This window comes from Penicillium taxi, assembly GCF_028828555.1.
Source record: "Penicillium taxi strain IBT 34144 chromosome Unknown utg000004l_segment0_segment0, whole genome shotgun sequence".
Lineage (NCBI taxonomy): Eukaryota > Fungi > Ascomycota > Eurotiomycetes > Eurotiales > Aspergillaceae > Penicillium > Penicillium taxi.
In genome coordinates, this window is record NW_026643206.1 from 641,630 (window position 1) to 662,610 (window position 20,981).

General features: G+C 47.0%; 11 protein-coding genes across 11 annotated transcripts; 6 read left to right on the plus strand and 5 right to left on the minus strand.

Annotated features, from left to right (window-relative positions):
- Nucleotides 1–285: 285 nt before the first annotated feature.
- N7495_005145 (putative carbonyl reductase) lies at nt 286–1,279 on the plus strand (the record flags this gene model as incomplete). Its single annotated transcript, XM_057207796.1, has 3 exons — nt 286–538; nt 592–975; nt 1,032–1,279. The coding sequence occupies 3 exons, from the start codon at nt 286–288 to the stop codon at nt 1,277–1,279; spliced, it is 885 nt and encodes a 294-aa protein (XP_057061570.1).
- A 448-nt stretch (nt 1,280–1,727) lies between these two features.
- On the minus strand, nt 1,728–2,893 carry N7495_005146 (NAD(P)-dependent alcohol dehydrogenase; the record flags this gene model as incomplete). The annotated part of the gene is made up of 2 exons (XM_057207797.1): nt 1,728–2,807; nt 2,870–2,893. The coding sequence occupies 2 exons, from the start codon at nt 2,891–2,893 to the stop codon at nt 1,728–1,730; spliced, it is 1,104 nt and encodes a 367-aa protein (XP_057061571.1).
- Nucleotides 2,894–3,827: 934 nt separating this feature from the next.
- N7495_005147 (Dimeric alpha-beta barrel) lies at nt 3,828–4,139 on the plus strand (the record flags this gene model as incomplete). Its single annotated transcript, XM_057207798.1, has 1 exon — nt 3,828–4,139. One exon carries the CDS (start codon nt 3,828–3,830, stop codon nt 4,137–4,139), a length of 312 nt encoding a protein of 103 aa, XP_057061572.1.
- Nucleotides 4,140–5,076: 937 nt separating this feature from the next.
- On the plus strand, nt 5,077–6,251 carry N7495_005148 (amidohydrolase family protein; the record flags this gene model as incomplete). Its single annotated transcript, XM_057207799.1, has 2 exons — nt 5,077–6,040; nt 6,091–6,251. The coding sequence occupies 2 exons, from the start codon at nt 5,077–5,079 to the stop codon at nt 6,249–6,251; spliced, it is 1,125 nt and encodes a 374-aa protein (XP_057061573.1).
- Nucleotides 6,252–6,405: 154 nt separating this feature from the next.
- N7495_005149 (uncharacterized protein) lies at nt 6,406–7,970 on the minus strand (the record flags this gene model as incomplete). Its single annotated transcript, XM_057207800.1, has 3 exons — nt 6,406–7,385; nt 7,437–7,793; nt 7,868–7,970. The coding sequence occupies 3 exons, from the start codon at nt 7,968–7,970 to the stop codon at nt 6,406–6,408; spliced, it is 1,440 nt and encodes a 479-aa protein (XP_057061574.1).
- Nucleotides 7,971–8,583: 613 nt separating this feature from the next.
- On the plus strand, nt 8,584–9,894 carry N7495_005150 (putative cell cycle control protein (Cwf23); the record flags this gene model as incomplete). Its single annotated transcript, XM_057207801.1, has 1 exon — nt 8,584–9,894. The coding sequence occupies one exon, from the start codon at nt 8,584–8,586 to the stop codon at nt 9,892–9,894; it is 1,311 nt and encodes a 436-aa protein (XP_057061575.1).
- A 166-nt stretch (nt 9,895–10,060) lies between these two features.
- On the minus strand, nt 10,061–11,350 carry N7495_005151 (YgfZ/GcvT domain-containing protein; the record flags this gene model as incomplete). The annotated part of the gene is made up of 1 exon (XM_057207802.1): nt 10,061–11,350. One exon carries the CDS (start codon nt 11,348–11,350, stop codon nt 10,061–10,063), a length of 1,290 nt encoding a protein of 429 aa, XP_057061576.1.
- Nucleotides 11,351–11,699: 349 nt separating this feature from the next.
- Nucleotides 11,700–14,021, minus strand: N7495_005152 (decapping enzyme complex catalytic subunit DCP2; the record flags this gene model as incomplete). Its single annotated transcript, XM_057207803.1, has 1 exon — nt 11,700–14,021. The coding sequence occupies one exon, from the start codon at nt 14,019–14,021 to the stop codon at nt 11,700–11,702; it is 2,322 nt and encodes a 773-aa protein (XP_057061577.1).
- Nucleotides 14,022–14,612: 591 nt separating this feature from the next.
- N7495_005153 (DUF4112 domain-containing protein) lies at nt 14,613–15,468 on the plus strand (the record flags this gene model as incomplete). Its single annotated transcript, XM_057207804.1, has 3 exons — nt 14,613–14,687; nt 14,747–14,961; nt 15,024–15,468. 3 exons carry the CDS (start codon nt 14,613–14,615, stop codon nt 15,466–15,468), a joined length of 735 nt encoding a protein of 244 aa, XP_057061578.1.
- Nucleotides 15,469–15,642: 174 nt separating this feature from the next.
- N7495_005154 (uncharacterized protein) lies at nt 15,643–16,811 on the minus strand (the record flags this gene model as incomplete). Its single annotated transcript, XM_057207805.1, has 2 exons — nt 15,643–16,672; nt 16,726–16,811. 2 exons carry the CDS (start codon nt 16,809–16,811, stop codon nt 15,643–15,645), a joined length of 1,116 nt encoding a protein of 371 aa, XP_057061579.1.
- A 269-nt stretch (nt 16,812–17,080) lies between these two features.
- On the plus strand, nt 17,081–19,029 carry N7495_005155 (uncharacterized protein; the record flags this gene model as incomplete). Its single annotated transcript, XM_057207806.1, has 7 exons — nt 17,081–17,155; nt 17,223–17,417; nt 17,473–17,798; nt 17,858–17,898; nt 17,948–18,022; nt 18,076–18,686; nt 18,748–19,029. 7 exons carry the CDS (start codon nt 17,081–17,083, stop codon nt 19,027–19,029), a joined length of 1,605 nt encoding a protein of 534 aa, XP_057061580.1.
- Between the last annotated feature and the right edge of the window lie 1,952 nt (nt 19,030–20,981).

The window sequence follows — 20,981 nt, forward strand, 5'->3', positions numbered from 1 at the left end:
CATTTAGCCTTCCGAAACGAGATATTAAATAGCCCGGTCGGCGATTCACGAGAGGACACGATACAATTGTACACGGTTAAATTGAGCCGGCTTACCGAAAGAGTAAAGGTTCCGGCGGAACACAGCCCAACCAGAGAGCTAAACTCGGTTCCGAGTAGCTCCACGGTTCCGACTAAGGGCCTCCATGTTTACCTTCACGTTGGCGTACTCTTCTTAAAGGGGCATGGATCTATCTACTTTCCAAAGTTCTATTCTCAAAGTAACATACATACACAACTCTTCAAAATGGCCGATTCTCCTGTTAACGCCGCTGGCAACTTCATCCACGGCAACACTGTTGCCCCCACAAACTCTGGACTCTTAAAGCTCTTTAGTCTCCAGGGCAAGACTGCCATTATCACCGGTGCTGGCGCTGGTATTGGTCTCGCAGTTGCACAGGGCTACGCCGAGGCCGGTGCTAACATTGCCATCTGGTATAACTCCAATCCCAAGGCCATTGAGCGTGCAGCCGAGATTGAGGCCCAATATGGCGTTAAGTGTAAGTTGAATGAAACCAAAATCTAAATGCATGAACTCACCACAACCGTCCAGGCAAGGCATACAAAGTCAATGTCAAGGACTCCAAGGCCGTTGAAGAGGCTGTAGATCTCGCAGTCAAGGACTTGAACGGCCGCCTGGATATTCTGGTGGCCAATTCTGGCATTCCCTGGATTAAGGGCGCCATGGTTGATGCTCCCCTAGACCACTACAGCGATGTTATCGGCACTGACCTAGATGGTACCTTCTACTGTGCCCGTGCCGCCGCCGCACACTGGCGACGACAGAAGATCGAAGGCACAGACATCAACGGCAACAAGCTCGAGGGCTTCACCTACGGTAGTTTCATCGCCACAGCCTCAATGAGTGGACACATTGTCAACGTTCCCCAGCTACAAGCTGCATACAATGCCGCTAAGGCCGGAGTTATTCACCTTTGTAAGTTGAATCGCAATTTCAATTAACTGTTCAATGAATCTTACTAATTTGTTTAGGCAAATCCCTCGCTGTTGAGTGGGTGAAGTTTGCTCGGGCTAACTCTGTTTCTCCTGGTTACATTGCCACTGAGATCTCCAGCTTTGTTGCTGCGGACACTAAGAACATCTGGAAGGATAAGATCCCTATGGGACGTGAGGGTGAGGCACATGAGCTTAAGGGTGCTTATCTTTACCTTGCCTCTGATGCTGCCAGCTACACCACTGGTGCTGATATTCTTGTCGATGGAGGATACACTCTGCCTTAGATTTTCAGTATTAATAACAATAATTTATGATTCCTTCATTTCAAAAATTCCTCAAGTAAATTTCCTTGATTAAAAACGTGGAAGACAAGATGTCCATAGGTACCTTTGTAAGACTTAGGTTCAAATGAAATTGGATGTTCCGTGAAACAAAGTACCTAGGTCTGATAGCATTCTACTGAATAAAGGTCTTTTATTCTTGTACAGAACGAACCACGCATGAGCTTATATCTTTACTATCCTGCTTTTTTTCTATACATATGCCTAGCTATCTAAAGAGAGTAAAAGAACTGAAAATAACGTAGAGATAAAACTAGCCCATGGCGACGGTTTAAGAGAATTAAGGGCAGGCTGCGCGGAGATAGATGGGATTTTCGAGATTTTTCATACAAAGTACATGAATTCATATTTATCTCGTTATTTTATGGCAGCGTGAATATGCTTATCCCTCCTACCGACTAGCCTTAGCCAGCTCAGCATCAACACCCGGTCCATAAATCACACTCTTGATACCAGAACGACTGACAACATTCTCAAAGGCATCTTCAGCCCGGTCAAAGGGGAACTCATGGGTAATTAGATTATCCAGCTTAACTCGACGCGAGTTCAAAAGTCCAACAGCCAATTGGAAGTCTCCAGGTCCATACCGGAAGCTGCCCTTGAGAACAATTTCCTTGTCACAGATCTGACCGACAGGAATAGTAAGATCGGGCTTGCCCAATCCCACCTGAACAAATGTTCCACCTTGAGCAAGAGCAATTATACCGGCATTCACGCATGGTTCGGCGCCAGTTGCATCTAGGACGATATCAACTCCAGCTTCTAGCCCAGCAACAGCAAGTAGTCTGGAAGCGTTCTTTTCTGGAGACTCGGTAGTTGTTTGATAAGTGTGCGTAGCACCGTTTCTGAGCGCAAATTCGAGTCGGCTAGGAGCCACATCGGCGACAATGACAACTGAAGCACCGAACGCATTCGCAACAGCACAGCAGAGCAGACCAACTGGGCCAGCGCCGAAAATTGCCACTTTCTTCTCTTGCATAGTACCAGCCAGACGGCAGCTGTGCACGGCCACACTAAGAGGTTCGACCAGGGTGCCGTCGCGCAGTGAAATGTGTTGTGGAAGCTTAAAGCAGCATTCAGCAGGAACGCGGTAATAAGTTGCAAGAGTGCCGTCGTATGGAGGGGTTGCAGCGAACTTCATGGCACTGCATAGATTGTAACGGCCGCTACGGCAGAAGTGACAAGAGTTGCAGGCGACACCAGGCTCTAGAGCGACTTGGTCACCTACTTTGAGGCCGTCGACATTATTCCCGGTCTCTACCACGATTCCGGTGGACTCGTGGCCAAGAACGATGGGCTTCTCCACGACGTACCGGCCAATGCGACCATGTTGCCAGTAGTGGACATCCGAACCACATATACCAGTCGCTATCACTTGAACAATGACATCTCGGTCTGTTTGGAGTGTAGGTTTGATGCTCGCTTCGAAAGTAAATTTACCTCCAGGATGCAGCACAAAGGCCTGGGGACTCTAGATTTAAACGGTGAGCATGACGCAAGAGTAACCTTAGAAGAAAATCGAATAAAGCTCACTTTGGAATGGTCAGTGATAGGCATTCTTATGATAATTTTATGACGGAGTGAAATACCTGGAGTAATGGCACAGTCTCGACTTATAAACACTTTCTACGGAGTGTACTGTTCCCGCCATCAACTTAATTATGTTGGTAAGAACAGATTTCAAGACGGTTCCGGATTCCATTTCACTATCCTCGGCTCTTCTCAGCAGTTGCCAGCCCTGGAAATTCTCAGGAATTGTGGTCTTCCGGCGGTATAATTGACCCCGGAACCGTACCTATATTGAATACAAATTAAGTCTGGAACCGATGGCCCCACTATGACAACATAAATTTGCGGGTAAACGTGGCCAATGTGTAGAGTTTATTGTACTCCCAATGCTCAAGAAAGATGACTGGCAATTATGATATGTTATTGCTAAACAATTACTTAGAGGCCTAGTTAAATTTACGTATGCTGACCTATGTTTATCGTCGTTATCGTTATCGCTATCGCTGTCGTCCCTGACATGACTACAACTAGTCTCCCAATTCCTTGTACTCTTGGATTTGCTTCTGCTCGCCGGGTTTTCTAGTTTTGGACAATGTCCGCTCGGTGTTTTCGAGTTTCGCTATGCCCAGCAACCCATGAAGAGAACAGTAGCTAGGTCGTTCTATCCAAATATTAGCGGTCATCTCGTGTGCAGCTGACAGTAAAAAGTAAGTTTATTCCCTAATTAGCCTAGTCCACTGGAGATAATAATTCTGGTGAAACTCATTGGAGTCGGACTTTATACTCCTCCATATGTACAAAGTAGCTGTTTATCAACTTCGTCCCGATCTGCTCACCGTCAGCTGATCAATAATCCCAAGTGGATGTCTCGGCGATAAATTGGACCGATAGCCCCTCACCTCACCATATTCCGTAGCTGTCGTTTGAATCTCAACTTCTTCATCATCCTTTGTCCTCACAGAATAACAATACTACCACAATCATGGTCTTTCACGCTGTTGTCACCTACCCCAACGATGAAGACATCAAATTCGACGAGGAATACTACCTGAAGACACACATGCCCCTCGTGGAATCTATCTGGGCCCCGCAATTGTTGAGCTGGAGCGTCATCAAGTACACTAACGACATGAGTGGAAACCGATCCCAGTACCTCATTGCTGCTAGACTTGTTTTCGAGAGCCAGGAATCTATGCAGACAGCCCTCAAGTCTCCGAAGAGCGCTGAAGTCTTTGCCGATATTAGCAACTTCACAAACAAGACTCCTATCACTCTTGCTGGCGCTGACCTTTGAATCAATCGTTCAAATATTCATGAATGGTGAGCATCTTTCAAGATCAAATTATTCTAGAATCGTCATATCATAGTTGCTAATAATTTCCTGTTAAGAGCATAAGCATCGACGTCGGCTACCTAGGTATGGAAGGAGAGAACAGAGAAGGATCATCTAGGTACTCTATAATCACGAAATCCTCTGGTTCTTTTCACTGAAGATGTGATAGACATCCTTTTATAACTAAATCTTTGACCAGTGGTGTTTAACTGTAAAGGTTGAGTTCCAATGTATAGTATGATCCGTAAACCGAGAGGGGAATTGTAAGAGTTGAATCCAATACGGATGGAGGACCGTAAATAAGAGAACTGATGTTGATACATACTACAACAAGACGAAAAGGTATGGTCTAATATATTTTCAAGGACCACTTTTGAAGTCCTCTTAGGGTACTTCAAACGGGTGAATTAAATACATCAAATAGGTGGAAAATCTATCTCATAGGATCCTGGACTTCTTCGTGATCATCAGTCATTTAAGTACTAGTTTGCTACCGACTTGCTTAGGTTCTGACCACTAGTTTAACTATGGTAAAGGCCTATAGTTAAGTGCTCTAAGTGGTAAATATTTGCAAGATCTACACTAAAGCGATCAGATCCGGATGGACCCTTGAATGCTGTTGAAATTAACTCGTCAAGGGACCACGCCAAGAACTGGCATAGGAAATCAGATAGATGAGATTATACCTCAATGTCTATTTTTCAGAGCAAGGGGAAACAATGGAAGCATCCAATGCCATCCATGGATCAGTATTCCCGTTATCATCTATAAGCTCCCCCGCATCGGCAGCTCTTATCTTCCCCTCACTTCAAGCTTACGGCCTTTAAAAAACAGCTTCTCAGCCACTTTCAATTTTGTTAACTTTTTTGTCATCTGAAATTCAAAGCCCAGCCTCAAAATGCCAGACTACGTCGTTGACGTCCACACCCATGTCTATCCACCAGCTTACATGGCGATGCTACGAGCTCGCAAGACAGTCCCCTACATCCACGATCCAGCAGATAAAGGAACACCCCGTCTGATAATCCTCTCCTCAGATGATGACCCCTCTATCCCAATTGATAAGCGTGGTCGTCCAGTCGATTCATCCTACTCCGACATCAATGTTAAGCTCAAGTTCATGAGCCAACACGGCATAGACTGTAGCGTCATCTCTCTCGCCAACCCATGGTTAGATTTTCTTCCAGAAAGCGAAGCAGTAGAATGGGCATCTCGAATCAACGATAATCTCGAGGCCCTATGCGTCAGCGCAAACCAGGAAGGAGAGAAGAAGAAACTCTTTGCTTTTGCTACGCTGCCATTAAGCTCGGCGAACCCGCCACGGATCGCTGACGAGATCAAGGCCCTTCCGAGCCTACCACATATCCGCGGTGTCATTATGGGGACATCAGGTCTTGGTATTGGTCTTGACGATCCCCGTCTAGATGAAATATGGAAGGCGCTCGAGGAAACCCAGCTTGTCATCTTCTTGCACCCGCATTACGGTCTTCCAGACGAGGCATTTGGTGGGCCAGAGGTGACGAATCGGTATGGACATGTTCTTCCTCTGGCACTCGGCTTTCCGCTAGAGACTACCATTGCCGTTACGCGCATGCTTCTCTCCGGTGTATTTGATCGATTCCCCAAACTGCAAGTTCTGCTTGCACATTCTGGTGGTACACTCCCATTCCTGGCGGGCAGGATCGAGAGCTGTATTCTGCATGAGCGGAAGTTTACTGCTAATGGCGGAACCGTGCCTGGACCACAACGCAGTGTTTGGGATGTTCTCAAAACTAATATCTATCTTGATGCGGTGGTTTATGGAACTGCGGGCTTGAAGGCTGCTGTTGAGGCTGGCGGGGGTAGTGATCGTTTGATGTTTGGTAGGTCTGCTAATTATCCTGTAGTGTAACTTATACTAATCTATTGACAGGAACCGATCATCCTTTCTTCCCTCCACTCAGTGACGATGAGACGGAATGGCCTAGTGTGACCACCAACTACAAGGCCATTGCTGATTCATTTGATGGGGACCAGGTATCTGCAGCTGCTGTATTGGGAGGTAATGCCGTTCGCATATTGAATCTTCAATAATAGTTGGGCGTTGAGCGTAAAAGCATTCTCTGCCCATAGTTTGCTCCTGGTGATGCCGTTGTCATAGTCCAAACCATAGAAGCTCCATTCTTAAGCCTGCAACTTTGATATGATGATAATTGAAACGATAATTTTTCCAAGCCTAGTCAACGTATCATGGTTCAAGGGCGGATCTCAGGATATCCCAGCCTACCAGGCGCCATAGTTCTTGAGTGAAAAAGTGTGCGAATTTAGCTTTGCCAACCTGTTGGCTGCCAGGTCCCAGAATGGGAGGAGTGGGAGGTCGATCCAAGCCTCCCTGCTGAAACAATGGGTCATCGTTTCCGAAGACTGCTTGCATAAGTGTCTTTTGGAGGCGCTCTTTTATCGGTTGAAAGAACTGAGATCCCGCAATATCAAGGTTCGAGAGAAGTGGACATCCATCACCCAAAACCCTTTCCATAAAGCCGAGCAGATATGTCGCTTCTATCTTTGCCTCTTGGGGTGATACGCCCTCTTTAATCATTGCAACCAGTCCATCTGGGGGTAAGTCGGTGGGCTGCTTAAGGTCCTCGAAGACGAAGAGAGCTAGTAACTTTCCCACACGACCCAAGGCAACTGAGAGAAATCCTTCCATCAGCTCTTGGTCTTCGCGCCGCTGCAAGTCAAGGGCTACAACCATAATGACTAGTAAGTCGACCAGCTGCTGGGCTGTCTCATCTTCAGTCAATAATTGCCGCTGGCACTGCTTACCCGCTCTCTTGCTCTTTTTGGCTGCGGGACCTCTCTTTGAAATGGCAGTACAGAGCTGCGTCAGAGCCGTCATGCCCGACTCAAACAGACAAACAAGGTAGTAGGTGATCTGCGCTCTACCTTTCTTCTCATCTTTCAAACCATTGATCTTTTGTATAGCTTGTTGAACAAGCTGGAATGACAGTCTTACTGCCCTTATGACAGTAGGTAGATTTGGCTGTTTGGTTACTGACTGAGCATTCTCTTGTTCATTTGCTGGTTGGATAAATCGTTGGACGGCCTCAAGAATTTCCAACTCTGCAATTTTGCACACAATAACGGCATCTGTGATGATTGCTTTCGAGCGGCGTTTTTTCTGAATAGCACACTGGAGAGTAAACACTTGCCTCACCAGTCTCGTTGCTAGGATAAAGTCAGAGTTGTAAGGTCAGCGCATAGATAGGGACTACTCACGATCAGCACCAGACTCTTCCGTATCTGTTGAAGCGTCTTGTGCCTTCTTTCCCTTACTGCGTTTGGACAACCTCTTCTTCCCCTTCCCTGGCTCATCCAAATTTGCGTCGGTGGATAGTCGTTTAGCCGGTACCACACCATTAACTACTGATTCGACATTCAAATTAGCTAAGGCGTTATTGTTCCGCTGTTCGAGCTCATAAATCTTGTTGTGCAGCTTAATTTGTTCTGCCTCTGAAGCTTCGTAGGCCTTCTGCCAGAACGTAATGCTGTCAAAGAATTGTCCTGTCTCGCCAGACCGAAGAGAGTCCACGTCCTTTGCTTTTTTGATGAAATTTCGAAGTTCGAGGATGTATTCTGGAGAAATAGATAAGGATTACCGGCATTCTATCTTAAAGGTTTGCGCCGTTGAGGAGGATCCAATTGCTTACCCTTGACTGTTTTCCCCTCGGGCTTATGCTTCAGAATTGCAAATGCGAGAGCCAGATGAGATTTTCGTGGTGGAATTACCACTGAGCTATCTCCTTCTGCCATTTGTGGAAATTTTAGTGGCTAGAGGAGACGGAATAATTTATAAAGATGAGTTGGGGTGGAAGAAGTCCGACACGTGCAACGACTCAGCGTCGTCTTGTCAAGTACCTGAAAATGCGCATATTGTTTTGTATATGTAATTCACCAACTTAGCATTTTATGGATTCACAACTCTCAACTCTCTTGGTGAAGTAAATTGTGTATGCTGAAATGGGAGATACCTCCAAATCTAGTGCTCAGGTGGAATTTGGATGAAGATGGAGGTATCCATATAGGTTGAGCAGTCTACAGCTAGAGTGGTATGCTATAATTGGTAAGCTCACAGTGAAAGCTTATGTATGAAGCACGGCTTCAATCTTTGCATTTCAACATACAAAATCTCGATGCTACACGTGTGAAGTGAACAACACAAGAGAATGTTGAACGTGTATAAATGGCAGATTTAGGGCTGAAGGTGCAAAGCGCCACCGCCCACCAAGCTCCCAAAATTTCCCCGAACTTCGTTCCAGCCAACCTCTACTTACTCCAACCCCCCCCCCTGTCTCAACGGGATATAAATCCTCTGGACATTTCAGCCTATATCGTCTAAACTCATATTCTTCTACTATTCTACATCATGCCAAACGACGATCTCAAGGCGGCGGCCGCCTCAGATCAAGACTTCTACGCACTCCTCGATGTCGACCCAGCGTCTAACGATGCTGAGATCCGACGCGCCTACCGAAAAACAGCACTTAAATACCACCCAGATAAGATCACAAACCCCACAGCCGCAGATATCGACAAGTTCCACTTTCTTCAGATCGCCTACGATGTCCTCTCGGACCCGGAAGTGCGAACAATCTATGACAGCGCGCGTGAGGTACGAGTGCGCAAGCAGCGCGAGCGGGACTTGATGGACTCTGCGAAGCGGAAAATGCGCGAAGATCTCGAGGCTGCGGAACGGGCTGGCGCTGCTGCTGCACCGATCAGCGGTGTGGGCGCGAAGAGGCCCTGGGCTGCTGCTGGGGATAATGACGCGGAGATAAAGCTTCAACAGGAGATTGATCGCATTGCTGAAGACGGGCGGCGAAGACGACGCGAGGCTGAGGAGAAGCTGAAGCGCGCAAGGGCTCACGAGCTTAGCATTATCAACGCGCAGGAAGAGGCGGAGCGCAAAGAGGCGGAAAGGCACAAGTACCAAGTGGATCGGTCACAAGAGGGTGGTGGGAAGAATGTTCCTGAGTTGGATCGGTCGGTAAAAGTGCGCTGGGTGCGAGAGGGACGGGGACTTGAGCTTGACACCGAGTCGTTAACCGAGCTCTTTGAGCCCTTTGGCGATATTGAAAATGTGGTCATGCTCAAGGATAAGCGTACTCGAGTGGAGGGCAAAAAAGGCAAGGTGGTTTTCGCCAACGGATTGATTGTCTTCGCCTCAATTGTCGGCGCCCATGCAGCCGTGTTGGACGGTGAGAAGAATATTCGCCGCGCTGATGGCGCCTGGGCTGCCATAGTCACTGTGTCTTGGGCATCAGGTCAGAAGTCTGACTTTGACCCGACCAGCACCGGTGGTACCCCCGCAGATTCGTCAAACCCTAAGCCTAGCGCATTCAAATCAACTCCGCCGTCCTCAAACGCTCGCACATCTTCAAATATTCCATCGTTCAACTTTCCGGGATTGAACACTCCCTCCAAGCCTGGTAAAGTGCCATCATTCGGCTCATTCTCCTCTGCACCTGCCAACGGGGATGCACCGAAGGCATCTTCATTCAAGCCATCTAGCGCACCTAATATGGAAGAGCTCATTTTGATGCGATTGAAGTTGACGCAGCGTGAGAAAGAGCGCAAAGCCCTTGAAGAGGAACTTATTCGAGAAGACGAGGCCGCCGATGCAGCGGAGGCAGCGGAGGCAGCGGAGGCAGCGAAGACCAAGGCCAATAGCTCTTGATATCGCGAGTCGGACGTGCGCATGACTTACATTTTTTTACTGCTCTTCAAATTAAAGATACCCCAGCCCACAATGGGCCTTTTGTTCATTAACTAGAAATACATATCATATAAATAATTTTTTACAAGTTGGTTTAACCATCCAAGGATGTTGAAGACATTCTGCCTTAGTCTGTCCGGCGCTGTGACTCCTCTTCCTCCAGATGCTCAACAAGGACGCGGGCTCTTTCGACATCAGCCTCAATAGGCCGGGGAGCTGGTTTCCTAACGCCTCCGTTATATATGAAGTCCTTTGTCCATGACGGAACAAAGGCTTGTAGCTTGACTTCCGATTCCTCCGTCTCAGTAGCCCATGAGACCTTGAATTCACTTTCTGGTGTGTACTGAGTAGCTTCCCCTGTAAGAGCAACATCGGTCATCACCTCCAAACGACACAATGCCAGGCCAATGTTTCCCACGCCGTTCAAAACCTTTCCAGCACTGCGGCCCCGACGACCACCAGCCTTCATGATATTAGATCCACTGGGTGGCAAGGAGAGTTGAGCCGAGGGATCATAAACCGGCCCATCAGTCAGATCCAAGTTATCAGAGTAGAATTGCACCGGCAAAACACGCTTACGCACAACACCGGTATGATGAGTACGGATAGTCAACTCTTGGCCAACATAGCAGCCCTTTCGGAAATCAATTGCCCGTCCCATGTCCATGTTATACTCCATCGGCAGCGCTGATTCCCGAATAATCTCAGTCTGTCCCTCAGCAACGCCATTCAGTATCCGGCGCACTGTATATGAGTCCAATCCAACCTCTGATCCGGCAAGTTGCGTCTCATCTGAGAAATGACGGCGCAGGTCTTCAGATCCTGGAGTGACAATACGATAACCAAAGCCTGGGGTTCGCGAGTCAATGCATCCAGTGACATCTGGGTTAGCAGCGAATGGCGGTACAGACTCAGATTCCATATTGTATTCTGCCCATCGGGGTTGAGAGTGGCTTTTCCACGACGACCAAATGGTGCGCTCGCCATCCTCGAGGGCGCGTAGTTTCAGCTTCGCGCGCAACTTGTGTTTCTTAAGATGCTTCATAAGAGTCACGACCTCATTCTTGTCCACTTCGACCAACCATTCGCTATTACCATCTGCGCTGGAGAGGGGATAAATGAAAGCGTCGTTAAGAATTCGGCCCTGGGAATTGAGAAAAGCTGCGTACGAGCCTGTGCGTCGAACACTTTTATTCGGAGGCTTTCCAACGAGCATATTTTGTGTAATTAGGCCTTGGAGAAATGTTGCGCTGTCGATTCCGGTGATGGAGATGAGGCCGCGATTGGTAAGTCTAGCAAACCCAGCTTCGGGTGGGCATGGCGCATTTTGTGACGGTTCGGCTTGTGATGGCGTTGTTGAAAAAGGTCTGCTGCAAATGATGCGGCGGCTACACATCGAAGGGCGAGGTCGCATCATTGTTTGATCTTAAGGTGGGATTATGTGCTTTGTACTTCGATCCTTTTATATTGATTCTTCTCTGCAGAGATGATGACGTTGGGCGGTGGGGATTGGCAGAACTATCCTGGTGATACCAGAATTTAGCCACTTTGCTAACATTTTTTACCAGCTCTACATTTTAAGGACACTATTATTTCCAGAAACAAGAATAGGTTATGCCAATGATCTAGCTAGCTTAACTTGTCAGTGTAGATCAAAAGTCCTCCAACGCCCATAACCTCAACAATCTGCACCACTTGCCGTAAATCCATATCTCAACTAGCGGTAGTTTTGCTCAGCGCTGTTGGGATAGATAATTTCGAAGCACCTATCTGGCCGACTGAGGAGCCGATGCCTGAGCAAAAAGAGACAGTAGAGTCTCTTTCTGTGTGGCAGTACTGGGCCGACGATCAAAGGTATTTTGTCTGGTCCATTCGGCTTCTTGACGGGTAAGTTCCTCTGACTGTAACGCAGTTTCAAGGCCAGTTTTCTCCGGGGTTGTTTTCTCTGAACGTCGAAGAATCTTTGGTTGAAATGGCTGTTTGTATTTCTCAGAGACTACCGGCTCAGTAGTAGGAGATTGCACATATCCGTTGGTCGATTCCTCCATGGGCTTTGGTCGTGCCAGGATTTTGATTGGGGATGACAGATGCTGCTGCTGCGGCGAGGGTTCTCGTCTATTCCCATTCTTTCTTCTGGGAGTTCCCTTTGCAGTCTTCTTCAGAGTTGGCTGAGTTATGCTGTCGAATTGTGGCATATCCATTGGCCCAGGTACAGTGGCCGAAGTTTGACCAGCTTTGACTACCTCAGAGGCATGTTGGTGACGACCATAAACTGGCTGAGGGATACGCTTAAGAATAGAAACCATACCATCTGTGGGTCTGAACTCTGCGACTGTGGCAGGTGGAACTGAAACGCCCGCCAGCTCGGCCGGCTGAAGGGGGGCAGAAATCTCATTTCTAGCCTTGAACAAATTCAAGAGACTATCCTGGTGCTGAGAAGTCTTCCCGGTATGTGGTGACCCTGCACTTGAAGCTGCTATCATTGGAGTCGAATTGACACGGGCCTTTGCAACATTATCCTTGAAGAAGCCCAACAAAGCGAGAGAGTGGCTCGTAAGCTTTGGAGGTGGAAGATTGTTAGCATTCGGCACCCTTGCACCCAGGTCTTGAGGCTGCGCAGGCTGAGAAAACTGAGGGTCTCCAGTCTGTCGGAATGGTGCAGAGAGAGGTGCTCCTGATGAGGCAACAGAATTGTGCATTGACTCATACATTTGCTGGCTCTGGGGGACAATGGATCCAGAAAGCTCGGAATGATGGCTAAGCGGGAATTGCCCTTGTTGAAAATTGGTATGACGGAAATCCGTATCAGTTAGTCCGTTTGGATAATGTGGGGGCGCCACGATAAGACTTGGTGAAATGTTCTGTTGGCGTGGGAATCCAGGGAAAAAGTTTGCTGGCAAGTAAGGTGCTTGAGTTTGCTGTGATGGGCCAGGGTGGGTGTTGAGTGCAGGAATGCTTTCATTAAGACAATTGACTGGTTCTTTCGATCCCCTTCTCAATAATTCAAGGAGTGCGTTGGATTTCAAATGGTTAACAGCAGTGGGCTGATCCAAAACAGGAGAATGGGTTTGAGCTGTCACCGGTACAGCTCCACCAATATTGAAAAGGCGCTTCAGTTGAGACGATGCGTCTTCTTTGGAGGCCACTTCAGGAAGATTGCTTGAGGCTGCCCATTCGAGTCCAGAAGCAAGAGGTGTAGGCACATCAAATGCATGATGGCCATTCATATCCATCGAGGGGTACCCTTCGACTTGGGGGAGTACTTTAATATCAGTTTGACTAACTTCAAGTTTTTTCTGCTGCGCAATCCATTTCTTCAGTGGATGCAAAAACGGAGCAACCATGTAGAACTTATTGGCATTGGCCACTGCAAGACCTTCATGTTTATTCTTCTTGAGAGTCGGTAATTCAGAAAGCTTGTACCACTCGATCTTGCTGATCTCTTTGCGGGTCCTGGGTGCGAAATGAGTGTCTCGAGGTACACCACGGAAGACATACAGTCGCATGTGCTGCTCTCGCATAGTGATCTCGATGTACTTAACCAAGTCATCATCTTGGAAGAGATTAGCTTCCCGGACATCAAAGCCAGTCTCTTCGTAAACCTCTCGGATTGCGCAATCTAGGTCCTTTTCGCCCTTGTTGATTTTTCCACGGGGGAAGCTCCAGTTAGCATTCTTCTTCCAGCCCTTCACCAGTACTACTTCGTCCATCTCCTGGTTTAAAAGGATGGCACCGCGGACCGGTACACGAGTCTTGTAGGCCAGAAACTCTGAGAATGCAGTGATGTGGTGGTATTGCGACCACTGTGACATCAGCGGGCAGTGCTGAAACATGCGCAAAGCGAATGGTCTGAGGGAAAGCGATGGGAGTGCGGGGTCGAGCGGGCGGATAAAGTCTTCGTAAAACCATTGAGCTTCCTCGACTTGGAAGCAGATTCGCTCCACTGACTGAAGTTCTTCGTGCGGCAAGTTAATGATGAATCGGACGCACAAGTCATCCAGCCCTGCGCGAACAATATTAGCAGGCGATGAGACAAACATTTCTTCAAAGATCATACAGTCTTCTAGCTGCATTTTTGCTGCGGTCATTTTCACTTTTCATAGCCTTTAAAAACCGAAACCAGGTGCTTTGGGCGCCGCGCAAGCACGACAGATCTCAAACCCGTCAAGGAAACTTGTAAGAGAAAACGTAGGTTGGGGGGATAGAAGTTGAAGTCGGGAGGTTAGAGAGTTGACAGGTGGGGAAGAAGAAAGAAAAAATTAAGATTGCACGGTGGTGCAGATGAAGATGGAATCGTCAATGAGGACTGGTAGCTCTCACTTTGGGTTGCGGAACTGCCCAAGTATCCTGAGTCACGTGTGTGGCGGTGTGGTTACTGCGCCATATGTGATCGGCAGCTTTCCATGTTTTACGAGTTTATAATTCGGGAATGACGTCTTAAGTTAGGTACTGTTAAGGACTCTTCTTAATCTTCTTTGTCTAATTTCACCTTTTCCTTCCTCATCCACTCAATCTCTTTGTCTTCTTCAATCCTGAGACGAGCGCTTATTGAAACCCCCGTTTCCTCCAATCATCTCCACTACGATCTATTTTTGGCCCCTTGAAGAGGACTATATCTGGTCGCGTCTCCCCACGGTAACCTACTTTACCCTATTCTCCGAAAGAAAAGTTACAAGAATATGTCTGGTGCTATCTGGAATCTGGTAGGCAAGCGAGTTCTTGCTGAATCTGCAAGGAATCGTTTTGGAACCGAGGTATGTTATTCTCAGGCATGGTTTTCAAATTGAAACTAACGACTGATATTGCTTTCTAGGATCCTTACTTTGAGGAAGTACCTGCTTCACGCCTTGGTCGTACCTTTGGCAAGAAATCCACCAAACGTCGCAAAGCCGTCCCTCCAGGATTATCAGAGCATGATGCCAAGGTTCTCACACAGGTCAAACGCAGAGCTTATCGACTCGATTACTGTTTGTTCAATCTGTGTGGTGTTCGCTTTGGTTGGAGCAGTGTGATTGGGCTTGTTCCATTGTAAGTTCCGCCTTTGTCTTTGCCTTCATTTTGATCCTTTCACTAACTGCTCCACGTATCAGCATTGGTGATGCAGGTGATGCTGCCCTCGCCATGATGGTTGTAAGGACATGCGAGGGAATTGAGGGTGGTCTTCCACCGCGCTTGCGCATGATGATGTTGGTCAATGTGATCATTGACTTTGTCATTGGCCTCGTTCCCTTCATTGGTGATATCGCCGATGCCGTATACAAGTGCAATACTCGAAACGCCGTCATTCTCGAGAAGCATTTGCGTGAAAAGGGCGCTAAGGCACTCAAAGGCCAGGTACAGCCACGAGAGCAGAAGACTATCGACCACAGTCTTCCCGATGAATTTGACAAACAGGAGAATGGTATTTTGGACAATTCACGGCCAGAACATAACAACCAGCAGCCCGTTCGTCCAGCTAAGTCCCGGCCTAACCGCTCTAACAGGTGGTTTGGTGGAGCCAGCCCGCAAGACGAAGACCTGGAGCGTGGGCCATGAGACGTGAACAAACCTAGTTATGATTTCATATACCCTTATTTCAATTGTGCAAGTATGATTCCCGAGAACCGTCGGTCATCTTCTGCGATTTTTTTTCCTCTTTCTTCCAATCTCTTTCTTCTGTTCATACTTTCAAACTGAGTTTGTTTTTAAAAGGTCAAATAAAATAACTTTTTAATTGTTGATAACCTCAGGGCGAGATCTCAGGCACCCGTAGCAGAATTGGGAGCTTTGATTGTCAATTGAGGCAGCAATCGCTGAGTCGTTTCCTTGAACATTCCCCACCAAGGCTCCACATAGTGTGCATTTAGTACTTTCAGTCTCTGAGGTAGACTGGAGTTTGTTTGCTGTTCTTGACACATTTGACATGATACCACGATACTTTTCACCTTGCGTCAACACGTACCGCATCATCAACTCGTCTATGGACAGGTTCTTGGTAAGGATATTTTCGGATACTGGTCGCTCAGGGATGATGATATAGGCTAGTTCTGGGCAGCAAGTTGCAAATTGCTCCAGCTCAGTCTTTGACAAGTCTCGTGACGGGAACTCAAATCCCATGCCCCATGGGGACATTCCATCAGACACTTGCCAGGTTAATGAGGCACCACGACCCTTGGCAGCACCTGCCAGAGTCTTTGCTGCAAGGCGACTATCAGAGTCACCCCACAGAACAGTATCACAGCCAGTCTTCTTTGCGAATCCAACAACAAGCCGGGTCAACAACACTTGATCAAGGTCGCTCTTAGATGTTGGTGTGGTAATCGTAGCTCGGAAAGCAGCCAGGCGCTTCTCAGCATCCATAGAGGCATCGTCTGTAAACTGGGGGCCGGCATACTCTAACATAATCTCCTTCATGTCTGGGACATATTCGAAGATATTGTGGAATGGCACTCGTGTGTATGTGTGCATAGGGAAGGCCGCTTGGAGTGCCTCGTAATTTTTGTCATATGGAGCGTCCGATGGCGAGATAGTTGAAGGTTCTATTACGAGCACTTGAAGATTATATGGTTTCTTGGTGTGCGCATTGGCCAGTCTGCGATGGAGTTCGGTATCCAGCATATACAACAAAGTCGAAGAAGAAACACCGAGAGATAGGGGAAGGAGTAATTGGGGCACCAAAGTGTTATGATCTCGAGGTGGCTTGTTGTACTTTTCCATGCGCCGAAATACTTTGGTTGATAAGAAGTATTTGAAACAGGAACTTGAAGAAAGAGTTAGTAGCTTAACGCGGAGAGCACATCGAGCTTGTAATACCTGCACAGTTGCCTCTTCCGAACAGTTAAAACGGCTTCGGCATCCTTGCATTCAACACAAGGACTCTTTGATTCTTTAGCTGGCATTTTTGAGGCGGCTTGACGACTGAGTGTAAGCTTGTCCAAGTGTTATGAGCATAGAGTCAAAAAAAAATGGCGGTGCGGGACTGCTTAATAATCCCGATGTCCCCGGAATTGGTTGCTTTGGCTTCAAGCTCCAGCCCGGAACCGTTAATACCTTATAGCCTACTCTTGACAGAGCATCTCTTTTCTCCTTTTAAGGTTCGAATACTGCGTGAACTTAGCTATATTCTCTTTACAAATTCTGGAGGCTGCCCTGCTTCTACCAAACCACGATGAAGAGCTGGCTCCGGACCTTGAGCCTGACGGCCTTTTTGGCCGGTGCAGTGCTTGCCAATGATGTGATACTGGTGGGTGATCTCAAACTAGAGCTTTATCTGAAGGGCCATTTCATCGTACTAACTTTTATATCGATAGAAATCCGATGAAACGCACAGACAACAATGCTCAGGGATGTATAGTCGCAAGTCCTGGGGCGGCAGTGTAGACCCCTTTATCCTCGTCAAATTCACCAAAACCAACGCCGAAGAAGGTACACCTCTCGCCAGCTTGGTGATATTTGAATGGAGTGATGAGGAATTGATTGGAGAATACCGGTCCGATAACGCCGAGGTATGTAACTTGAATATAGGTCCAAAAGATATCGGGGCTGACAACGAATTATCAGCTCAAGGAAACTATATGTGACGAGGCGAACATCGAAGCAAAGCTTTGCACAAAGGACCAGATCGGCTCTTTTATTCTTACTAGTAATGCGACCGACGCCTCTCTCAGCCCCATCATCTCGAAAGCAATCAACCTCAATGACCCAGATGCTGTAAAGTACCCCGTGCGAAACACAGGCTTCTATTGTGTCAGCACATATGCATACTCTGGAGAAGATTATACAGCCGTTGTCACTTTCCGAAATGCGTATGGTGAGCTTCCAGCTGCTCAAATCGCCAAGCTCCCCTTCTATGGGTCTCTGACCATTGTGTATGCTGTCATCGGAGCGTATGTATTTCTTGGGCTTTCTAAATGTGCTGATTTTTAGAGACTGACATAAAACATAGGTTCTGGGCTTTCCTCTATGTACAAAACCGCCACGATATCTGTGAGTTGAGATCTCTCCTCTATACCTTGAATAGCGCTAATGATTGCAGTACCTGTTCAAAACTATATCACAGCTATCCTTGTATTCTTGATTGTTGAGCAGCTGATGACCTGGGGATTCTACGGTAAATTTTACATTTTTCACGTTCTCTGAGTCATTTCGGCTAATTTTCAATAGATTATCAAAACCGACATGGTTTGAACGCTATGGCTAAGGCATTGATGGTGATTGTTGCCGTTCTCAACGCAGGTCGAAATGCCTTTTCATTCTTCCTTCTTCTTATTGTCTGTATGGGATACGGTGTGGTTAAACCCTCCCTCGGTCGAACAATGATCTTCGTCCGCATCTTGGCCATTGCACACTTCATTTTTGCTGTGGTCTACTCAGTTGCCAGTTTGTCAATTACCCCAGATAGCGCCGGGCCTCTTGTCCTTCTAATCGTTCTTCCTCTTGCTGGATCCTTGACAGCTTTCTATGTGTGGACTTTGAACTCGCTCAATGCCACGATGAAGGATCTTATCGACCGGAAGCAGAAGACCAAGGCTTTGATGTACAAAAAACTATGGTGGTGCATTCTCGGCAGCATCGTCGTTATCTTCGGCTTCTTTTTCATTAACTCCTTCGCCTTTGCTGGTCACAGCGATGCCGACTTTGTGCCAGAGCATTGGAAGGCACGGTGGTTCGTGCTGGATGGCTGGCTCAATCTGGTATATTTGTTCGACATCGCCTTCGTGGCCTATCTATGGCGACCAACCGCCAACAACCGACGTTTCGCCATGAGTGATGAGGTAATTTATCCATTTCTTGCAATTCAAATTACATCGATCTCTCTACTGACATAAACTATAGCTCGCCCAAGATGACGATGGGTTCGAAATCCGTTCCTTTGGAAGTGGACTTGATGAAGAAGATCCTTTGGATGCTCCCCCTGAATATCCCGGCAGCTCGGCTGCGGAGGCACGCCGTGATCTGTCGCCGGTACCACCAAAGCCATTCTCCTCGGGTCAATACACACGTGCGTCCCTTGACGAAGAGACAATCTTCGCAGTGGGCGAAGAAGATGGTGACAAGTGGTCTGACGATGACGAATCACCACGTAACTCCGGCGAGAGACAACGACTGACACATTAGAGCTACTAGGAAGATGTCTTTGCATAGTCTCTGACCAGGATTTACCCTCATCAATTTGTACGGAGCAAACAGAGTGAACAAAGCTATATGCTCACTCCTGTTCGCTGCCAAGCTCGAAAATTACAAGCATATCATGGCGTTGGGTTTTTTTTCTTTTCCAGCTTAAACGCAAGGTGGATATCTCGCTCATTCATTTGACTTGTATCTTAGACGATGAATTTATATGCTGAGCAATTCCCAAGGCTTTTATTTTACACTGCTGCTTGTACCTAAGTAGCCTGTAGGATAGCATAGATCGGTTCTCTATGCCCACATGGACTTGGTAATGTTTTGATTGCTCCATGCAGTATTTGATAGCTTCCTTTGAGGGGCCTCGGTAATATTAGAAGCTTCGTACCAGCTTCGTCTCACCTAACACTACGAATACTGATTTTACATTGCATTCAATTTTCTATTCCATCTTAATTGATCTGAAATCACATCCGCTGCTCTTATGATTGTTGTTTTCCAAATAAGTAATGTTATATGGAAGAGTCCTGGAGGCATCAAGTGTACCCGAGGATCACTTATCACTATTACCCACGCATTACCATCCAAGGTTATTAAGCCATTTTACCATTACAAAGGTATGCATTCAAGTGACGATTAGGCCGGCTATAAGACACACCGGAAGACGCTTCGCTCTTGGTGGCCAATCTTTTATTGGCTTCTTGATATATCTATTGTTAATGCTTACTGTATTGCAAAGATTGCTCGCCAAAAGCAGGGTTTATCCCCAATAACTCAGCTTGACTTTAGGATACAGCTTTATAAAGAGCTCTTTAAAGAGGGAGAGAGAAAGGGAGAGGGACAGATATAGGCCTAAGAGAGAGCCTGGTTTACAGCCTGATTTACAGCCTAGGAGGCATCAGTTGGAGAGAATACAGAGGCGAGCACCCTGTAAATTCTGCACCCAACAGGCTCAGAAAGCTAAGTCTCAGGGAAATCCTCCTTTCAATCCATTTCGAACGTGTTGGGGCTGTAAAGCCTGTAAGATCCCTTTATGTAGGCCTGATACAAGGTCTTGTTGGAATCATTTCCATGCCATACGCCAGCCTTTACGCGACAGAGATGTAAATAGAATGTAATTAGATAATAGAACTAAGCCTGTTATAGTTTAGCTCTTGAATGGTAATAAGAAATAGGCCGTGGCCTTTTTGCCAAGGCGCTAATTTGGCCAAATTCGACAGTCAAGGGGATAGTTCCAAGGTTATTGATAGATTCCCTGAACTTCAATAATGACTTCAATCTGATATTACTTGCCTCATAGCGAGCCCTCTACTCCCCTCGCGATTCTTCCTCGACCTCAACGAGACCATCTTGAGCTTTGAATGCATGATGCTGTCTACAATATCACCGGCGTCTAGGTTACGATCAGGTGATATTTGCCGCACTGGTATCTACGCTGTGCTCCGTGGACCTTTAAGTGCAGAGATTTCCCCACTTGCCTTCCTCTTTTTTCTTTCTTTCTTCTTCATACATCCATATGCACGGACCTTTAATACACCAGTGAGGAGAAATCTGAGGTTATTATTGCTGACTGAAAGCTATCAGCTATACCTACCTGGCTGCCTTTGTGGGCTGTCACGTAATTTTTTAACCCAAAATGGTGATTTTATCACTCTTGACTTCTACTTACTTTTTCAATGCTTGCTAGCCCTTGTTGGCTGCGAGTAGAGAAGAAGTGGTGCTATTGTTTGAATTTTGAAGTTTTGGTGACGCCTTTGGAATGAGCGTCTACAATGCTGCCCAGGTGGCTACTACTTCAACTGCAAAATGGTACGGAGTGCATTCCTTTCTACCTATACATATGATCGAAATATAGTTTTTCCAGCTCAAGTGAACATAACCGAAATATCTATGGATCTTCTCAAGATTCTCACTGCCACTACTAGAAGGGATGGTAACAGATT